General features: G+C 34.9%; 1 protein-coding gene across 3 annotated transcripts in view; it reads right to left on the bottom strand.

Moving 5' to 3' along the window:
* LOC130813080 (probable E3 ubiquitin-protein ligase ARI7) overlaps positions 1-6,323 on the bottom strand; it is a 16,980-nt gene extending 10,657 nt beyond the window's left edge. For 2 of the 3 annotated variants that reach the window (XM_057678801.1, XM_057678818.1), the window contains exons 1-5: positions 4,665-6,323; positions 3,290-3,414; positions 1,548-1,653; positions 1,349-1,439; positions 341-513 (exon numbers count right to left, since the gene is read on the bottom strand). In XM_057678801.1, coding sequence (XP_057534784.1) covers positions 341-513; positions 1,349-1,439; positions 1,548-1,653; positions 3,290-3,414; positions 4,665-4,889 — 720 coding nt within the window. In that variant the 5' untranslated portion in view covers positions 4,890-6,323. The remainder of the gene's footprint in view (positions 1-340; positions 514-1,348; positions 1,440-1,547; positions 1,654-3,289; positions 3,415-4,664) is intronic. The other variant, XM_057678810.1, reaches the window with a different exon arrangement.
* Positions 6,324-8,773: the final 2,450 nt, after the last annotated feature.

Raw genomic sequence — 8,773 nt, 5'->3', positions numbered from 1 at the left:
AATTTCATTTCACCAAATACAGTTACAAGTGGAATATTACAGAAACGCTAATGAGAATTTTCTTTTACTTAAAAATGGTTAAGCAATATATATGCACTTCTTTATGTAAAGTTACACATGACGTTAGCTACCAAGGATCAATCGAAAACATCTTTTCTTTAGTTTTATCATTAACAAGGGTAAGGTTGTGTACATCCAAGCCTCCATAAATCTCACCCTAAATGGCAGCCACGTAATGGCATTAGGGTAATGGAATGTTGTTGTGTATAAAAAAGATCCACGTAAAACAATGAAATATAAAAAGTACAGTAGTTAATTCCATGTAATATATATAAACCACCTTTTTCTTGTTCTCGACGTAAGATCTAACAATATATCGGAAATACTTCTCCTTGTCTTCATCAGATGCTAGTTTTTGGATCATATCTTGACCAACTGCAGCACGGCAAGATGGATCAGGACATCTCAACAACAAGCATCCTGGGCCATCATTAATAGATGTAGAAATATAACCTGCATCATAGTTTCTAGTCACATGTCGGTATTTCCAAGAGAGATGTACAATGAAAAATTATAGTGAAATAGCGTAATCTCCATCACGTGAAAGCATAAGTTTGAACAAGAAGATTTATATATCCCTCATTTTGACACTGCTATATTGCTTATCAATATAAGAAGCTTAAAATTAATTAACAGAACGCAATTACCTTCTTCTTTATTAGGGTTGAGATGATTATGCTATTTTTAAATCTAAAAAGAAAGGTACAACCATCAACTACAATTTTTTGATAATCACCAAACAAGGTCAAACAACATAATCTACTTCTCCGTTTGCAACATTTTCTCCCTAAAAAAGCTCACAGATTTGGGAATATGTTGCAACAAAAAAAAAAAGATAAGGTATTCCATTCAAAAGTGGCCAAACCAATGTTATTGAAAAAGAAATTCGAAGCAATGTGAGTAAAGGAAACTGGAATAAGAAACATTAATTTTGCCGTTTCAGAATGGTCAACAAAACTTGAAGTATTATTAAAAAAAAGTATATTTCTTCAAGTTAACAATTCAAATTGCGAATTCTGCAAAATGAATCATAGCACCTCAAGGCGTCATGTGCACAATATCACAACCGTTATAGCAATCACAACGACTGTCTTGAATTTTTTTACAGCAATGGTAGAGTGTACCACTGCCGATCCCAAGCCCAAATAAAACAGATTAGTGCCAATAGCAGGTACAACAAAAATTTTAGGATAGGGAATAGGGGAAGAGCTTCATTCTATGAAAATGTCCATCACAAGTATTACAAAAGTTGTTAATGAAGATGAGGATAAGCCATAATAAATCCAACCTTCCCAGCACGTTGTACAATACAGGTGACCACAAATGGCTGAATTTATCTGGTCACGAGAATGAAAATCGAAACAGATTCCACATGTCAACTGTCAAGACAAATTAGAAGCCACATATATTATAAAGCCATTAAGAAGATACTTCAAAATCAATATACCAGCAAATAACCATGACCCCTTTTCAGGAGAGAAACTCACTTCTTTTGCATTTGAAAGAAATATTACTGGTGTGCTAAGCAGGCCAACTGTCTTTCGAACCCTTTCTTCATCAGAAAACCATTCATCATGCAACTGGGAAACATTCCTACAAGAATGCCAAAATTATACATATGATTATACAGGAAAGATGATTATCTATAATAGCTCAACATAAGTGAGTCCCCATCCATAAATGCAGACATGAAAACAAATAAGAAAGGGTCTACAGTGTCCTTGCTCGAGATTGTGCTAATTCCAAATAATTTTGAACTTGGAAGCAACATTTATAATGTTGTGTTCCTCAATTCACATGCCTATTTCTGAAATACAATACTATGGTGCGCCCCTATCTTTTTGAAAGAAAAATGGTTTTGAGATCTAAAAAGCAAGCCTCACTTTGCACCTTGTGTGCCAAGCCCAGGCTCGACAGAAAACACCTCGACTAGGTGAGGTAAGCCCACTACGAGAGGCATTGGCCTTGGGCGTCTCAAAGTGCTTCACGCCTTGTGCGCTTAGTGTGCCTTCTTGTGGGGCTGGGTAATCAACTTATGTATGTTTGTTCTAAAAAGAAATAAAATAAAACTCAAAACCCAAATTTACTTGAATATGATGTTTAAAAAATCAATGCTTCTTAAAGAAAAGCAAAAGGCATGCAAAAAAATGGTGTTTACCGCAAGGATAATGAATGTTATAAAGCTTGTTAAGACTAAAATATGAATATCATGTTCTTTGAAGTATTATATATATTTTAAAATTGATTTTTAAGCTCTAACAAAAAAGTTCATCTTGCCTACAAAATGCTCACGCCTTCGCACTACTAGACTCTAAGGACCTGTTGCGCCTCGGTTTGCCTCGTGTTTTTAAAACTAAGATAGGGTACAATAAAATGTATTAGTATACACGATTCCTTCCAATTAACGTATCAACTCAAAGGATTGCGTTTATCAATGTACTTGAGAACTGATTGAGGTAATTGTATTGTTTTTAGTATACAGACAACAAGAGCTCATTGTTCTGTAAATGGCTCAGTGAATCTTAGTGAATTATATGAGGTCTGAAATATGAATTGGTCTGATTCTATTCTGCTAGGGGTTTCATGAAGCTTTTTAATTTGCACTAGAAGTTGTGATCTTAGGAGTGTTTTTTAATTCTATCCTTTGAGTTTTCCTTTATCATTTTTTTTATCATGGAAATAGACGAGCATACAGAACTCTGAAATTCAGCTTTCCCCATCAAGTCATCAACACTCCATGCTTCTTTTCCTTTTTGCATTTGTGTGAGGTGATTGTACTTTGTATATCTAGAGTCAATTATTGGCTCTAGAATGGCTACTTTGGTAGTTTACTTTATTCATTTTTGTTGATAGATTGAGAAAATCAGTTTATCAACTTTAGTGACTTGGCCCTCAAAACTAATGTCACCACATATTTTCCACTTTCATTTTAACATTGTTTTAATTCTTGTGGCCACACATTTTTTCCATTAACTATATGTTAAGATATTCTAATGCTCTTGTTCCCCACATTTTTTCCGCTATATTTTTATTATGCAATAAAATAATATATTCACTTTACATCTCATTATTACTCATCCACAAAAGATTCTTCAATATTCTTCGTTTCTAATTATTTTACAATATAGGAACGGCGAGAGTATTATGTTATGTTACATAAAAATGCTGTATCTAAATTGTCCGTGAGACTCGGCAAAAAGACATAATTTTTGATTTAGGAAGTACGTACCATTTATAATGACAGAGTAATATGCTTGCGGCATCTCTAGAAATAGAAAGAACGGCAGAGACATGTGAAATATTTTCTTCTTGGCGGTGTCGGATGTCTGCTTCTTTCAATACGATATAAGCTTTCTGGAACATAAGTTAGTATAAAATTTGTAAGAAAACTAATACGGAAGATAAATTGTAGAAAATTGCAACATCATTAACACAACAATTCTACACACACATATGCCCAAAAAATTCCATCAAAAAGCCCATTGGTTGCATGCATAAACCCTTTAGATACAAATAACAAACCTAACTATTTGAGAATTGAGTGGCACAAGGAAAGCTAGCAATAAATTGGGATTCGGAATCATTTTGGTTTCAGTCCATTCTCCATTCAAGGACCCAACTATTTCATGCCAAAACAAGGATCCTACGCAGCAATACAAGTTACAGTCAGCAATAAAAATTGAAACTCCAAAACTAGAGCATGATTCAAAAACCAGCCAAAAGCCGTAGACATGTAATTTTATAACATAATTACGTAATAATAGCTTGTCACATCACGGGTAAAACAAAAATAACAGTAGCATCTATATTGATGATACCAATACAGAAGACCATGATATAATAACTATACATTCCAGTTAAGAAGTAACTTGTACGTTTTTATAACATATATTACCACATAAAAGAATCGTAGCTAACGGTTGCATCAATAGTATTTCCTAGGCATCAATTCTATTCATGCCTCCATCCGTCACAAGCTTGCAAGGTACTCTTAAGTCCAAATCAAACATAGTAGATCCAAGTAGTCAACAAAGACAAGGAATAACATTTTTTATTGGTCGTGCTTCTCAATTAACCATTAGACCTCAATGAGCTTCCCGATAATCAAAAAATAGCTAAGTATCTTCATTGAATCGATCACACAACATACTCAACTCTCCCTAGCGTAAAATCAGTCATTTCAAAACGTTCATATCTAAACAGACTCAACTCTCCCTGGCGTAAAAACACTAGAAGCTTTATATATGTCCCTCGTCAAGTAATAATTAAAAAATCATCAATTATTCCATCTTTCACTGCTTAACTTCTACATGCCTTCAATAGTTCATTGAAATATCTCCCACATGCAAGTTAGAAAGATCATCAAAGAGCTAAATCACAATTTACAACAATTCAAGACTACCGATAAGACAGATTCTTTATATAAAGAATAAAAAAATTAATAATTAAGAAGCCAAGAGATTCAGGATGAGGGATCCGTATACAAATTAGAATTATCTACAATACAACACTCACACACTAGCAAATAAAGCCCCATTTATATGGAAATAAACTACATTTTTTCACAAAACAAATTAAAACCAAAGAAATGAAATCATCATTACATTGTTCCTTGTGGTTTGTGGTTGTGTTTTTGCTTTGTTTGTGCAATTGTAAGGTGGTGATCTCTCTTGTTGGTGGAGTATTTGTCCATGGTTGCAGTGTTGATTGTGCTGGTTTGCTTTGTTGCTGTTGTCTGTTGCTGGTTTTGTTTTGTTCTGTGGCTGTAGGGTCTGGGTTTTCGTGAGGATTGTTTGATATTGTTGTCTTTTTTGGTGTTGCTGTCTCATCGGATGTATGATTTGATGTAATCTGCCGCATGGGCTGATTTTGCTTGTGTATGCTGCTGGTGGATTGCTTGGCTGTTCGGGGGTGTTGTTGCTGTCTCTGTGTTTGGTGGCCTATGTTGTCCTGAGTCTTATGCTGGGTTTTGTATTTGACCTTGCAGGTTGCTGGTCTGAGCAACAACTGTGGTTTTCTTTGGGTCTATTATTCTGGAGGTTGGTTCTGTTGTGGCTGATAGCTGTTAAGGTTGCTGCTTTGAAGGTTGTCTCGCGTGCTACTGCTTGTAGTGTTTTGTTCATGCCTCAATTGGATTGAGTATGGTACGTTTAGTTGAGTTCCGGTTTGGGGTTTGTGTGGTTGTTTTGGTGTTTTGGTTTTGTTAGTTTTTTTCATTTTATTGCTACTGGTTTTTTGAACATAGTCCACTCCTATGTTGTTTGAGTGCCCTATCTTAGTTTGGGGCGTAGTCCAATGGCTTTTTCCCTTTCCTGGTGTTTTTTTATGCAGGCGGGTTGCGTTTTCTTCTTTTCTTGATATTCATCTTCAGACTTTTCAAAAAAAAAATCATTACATTTTTCCAATACAGGACTTCACAGTTATCTACAGTAACATACCCCATACGATGTAAACCTCCTCCCATTTATAGGTAAAATATCAATCTACCCGCAGAAAAACCCTTGAACAAATTAAATAAATAAGCAAAAAAAATTGATGAACAAATCAACATAATTTAATGAACAAATCTTCCTGTACACATGATCAAACACTAATTTCAACAGCAGTAAATCATTGAATCAACCAAAAAGCACAAATCATAAGTTTCAAAATAAAAAAAGGAACCTTGATATGAAAATTAATTGGGAAAAAAGAGTGAAAAAACGAGACCTCGGGATGGAACATTGAATCATCAGCAGTAGCATAATCATATGCAGCAGCAGCAGCATCATCAACGTAGTCATCATCATCAACACGATCACCCATATCAGAATCACCATCACTGTAATAGTAATCTTCTTCAGCAGAATCTCCATCGTATGCATCGAGTAATTCTTCATCTGAATCCATTGCTAAAATTTAAACTTACTTTACTAAATTCGATAAAAAATAAATTGAAAAAAAAAGATAGAAAAGAGAGAGTATGAGTTCAATTAATGAGTATTGATTGGTAGGTGAAGGGACTGAATGTGATGATGATCAAACGATTTGAGGGGATGGAATTGAGGGAGACTAAAGATAGGGTTTTCTGTGGAGTGAGAAAGTATACGAAATTGGGGAAAGTGAAGCTAAGGCGGTGGAGGAAGAAGAGAGAAAAGAAAGGAAATGAATGAGAATAGAGAAGCTATAGCAAGGATGATGATGAGCTATTAAGCTTCAGGTTGGATTCACCCCACTTTTTTATGAAAATTTGAAGCAAATAAGCTTATCAATGATATGTAAAATGGCATCTCACATCATCAAATGATCAATGTCGTTGGGTTTGTTGAGCACATGGTTATCAGAATTTCAAATCTGATCTACGATTCTACGATATTACGATCTAAAAATAGGCGACCGATCCGAATCGAAGGTAGAATCTTAATGTGGTAGAATCGTGCGATCCGATTTAGCTCAAGATTTTAGGTGGTGCGATCATAACACGATCCAACGATCCGATCTCATATAGGTAGTTTCAATCGTAAAACATTTTTAGGTAAAAGAGATTTCACATACGTATAAATATATATTAAAATAATTATATCAATACCTTATAAAAATCAAGTTTTTCTCGATTTGCAGTTTTAAAATGATTATATAAAGTATTCTTTATTCAAAACTTAAAAGATGATGTCAAATAAGTTTTTACTTTTACCTGAAAACTTAAAAAGAGAATAAATATAATTGATAATCAATAATTCAAATCACATTAATGCATATTTGTAGGATTACACGATCCTACGATCCGATTCTACCGATTCCGATCCTACCCCCTCAACGATCTTAGATAGAATCCCGATCCTAATAACCTTGGTTGAGCATCCATACTTTAGATTACCCATTTGATTCTATCTCTTGCTCCTCTCTCTTCATTAATGTTATGGATGCTCAGGGATGTGCTCCATGTTTTATGGGTGGCTCCTTAAAATGCTCTTCTATGATGGCTATGATGGAAGATCCTTATTTAATGCACCATTTGTAAAATTCTTTTTTGCTTTGTGAATTCACGTAAGCTCCTCATTTATTGAACCATCTAAAACACTACAACCTTATGTTTGCAGGTATGCTTGCTATTAATTCTTATATTGCTGTGTTTATTTTCAATGTTTCCTTTGTTCTTTGATTGTTGGGTGGCTATCATGCAAGATACTTATTTATTGCACCATTTGCAACATTCTTCCTTACTTTTTGGATTCACAGGAGCTACTCATTTATTGAACTAGCTGCAGCACTGTAACCTCACGCTTACAGGTATGTTTGCAATTAATTCTATTCTATTATTGTGCTTTATCATTGTTGTTGTTAACTGCCTTTCAGATAAAAATATTCTTGGTCAGCTTTTTACATGTCTTCTTTTATATGCTTTGTGTGATGGAAGATCCTTATTTATTGCACCCGTTGCAGCATAGTTTTTGCTTTGGCTGCTCATTTACTGAACCATCTGCAACATTGCAATCTCACATTTGCAGGTATTTGCTTGTGCTCTTAATGCTTATGTTGCTTTTATTTATTTCTGTGTGTTTATGTGGCGCTCTTCTGTTATAATTACTCAAGCTTATTCATTTTTTGAGTCCACTATTTTATTATTGTTTGTTTGTTTTTTTTGAGTTGTTGTTTGTTCTCATTTTTATTAATGTTTGTTTCCAATTATTGGAATGTTCATTTCGGCTTTGTATCCTTTGAATTGATGAAGTTATTTCATTAACTCTGTCCACTATTTGACTGTTGTTTTATAGTGTTTCTTTGTTGTTTGTTCTCCCTTTTATAATTGTTTGTGTAGTCAACTGTTTCATTGTTCTTTGTTTGTTGTTTTTATGTTGTTTGCTGCGGATTTTCTGATCTTCATGTTCATAGTGTTGAGGATTCAGTCGACTGCGGGGTCAAGTCTCGATCGAATGCTGAACCTTCATTGTCGTGTCTTGTACAGTCAATGACATTCAAAGTAGTTCAACGTTTCCTTCAAAGTAATTTGATCATTTTTAGCTAAGCCATTAAAAGAACGCAATCTTTTTCTTTCAATGACAGGTCATGGCTATCTTGACAAAAAACGCCAACTCTTACAAGGGATTGCTTAAAGAAGTAACAATGCTTTTGGGCTTTCTTGAGCCCCTGTATGGTACATTGAATGTTGCGTCCAATGTGGCTTGTATTATTATTTGGGGTAGAGAAGGAGCGAGTCCCTACTCTAGAGTTGGTAAGGTTTGTGCGGACTTGCTTGAATCGGAAGAATCAGCAGTTGATCATTGTTTGCAGACTCTTGTAACAACCTTTGGACTTTGTGTTCGACATATGGCCAAGCCTAAGTGTGAGCAATGTGAGAAGTGTGAGAGTTATTTGTCGTTGTCCTTGACAAATGGGGATGTTGAAGGGATAGGAAGTGTTCAAGTAAAGGCTAAAACTTGTATACATTCCTCTCAAGACGAATGTACAACTCCAACTGATCCTGCGTATCAGATTCCTTGTTCTTCTATACCTCCTCCTCCCAAAAAACATAGAGTATCTTAGGTTCATTCAATAGCCCCTCGGACTCCTCAGTTAATTCGACTGCCTCCTGATTTTCCTTCTTTGTTCCCTAAGAGGAAGCCCAGCTACTAATTCTTATCATGTTCCTTTATGTTCAAGTAGCTTTAGTATAGGTCTTTTGTGTTTCGGTGTATACCACCATGGCTTATTTGTAACGCCCTTCAGATCAGAG

This window comes from Amaranthus tricolor, chromosome 1, assembly GCF_026212465.1.
Source record: "Amaranthus tricolor cultivar Red isolate AtriRed21 chromosome 1, ASM2621246v1, whole genome shotgun sequence".
Taxonomy (NCBI): domain Eukaryota; kingdom Viridiplantae; phylum Streptophyta; class Magnoliopsida; order Caryophyllales; family Amaranthaceae; genus Amaranthus; species Amaranthus tricolor.
The sequence above is the reverse complement of the archived record's forward strand: the minus strand, read 5'-3'. Positions and strand labels throughout refer to the sequence as shown.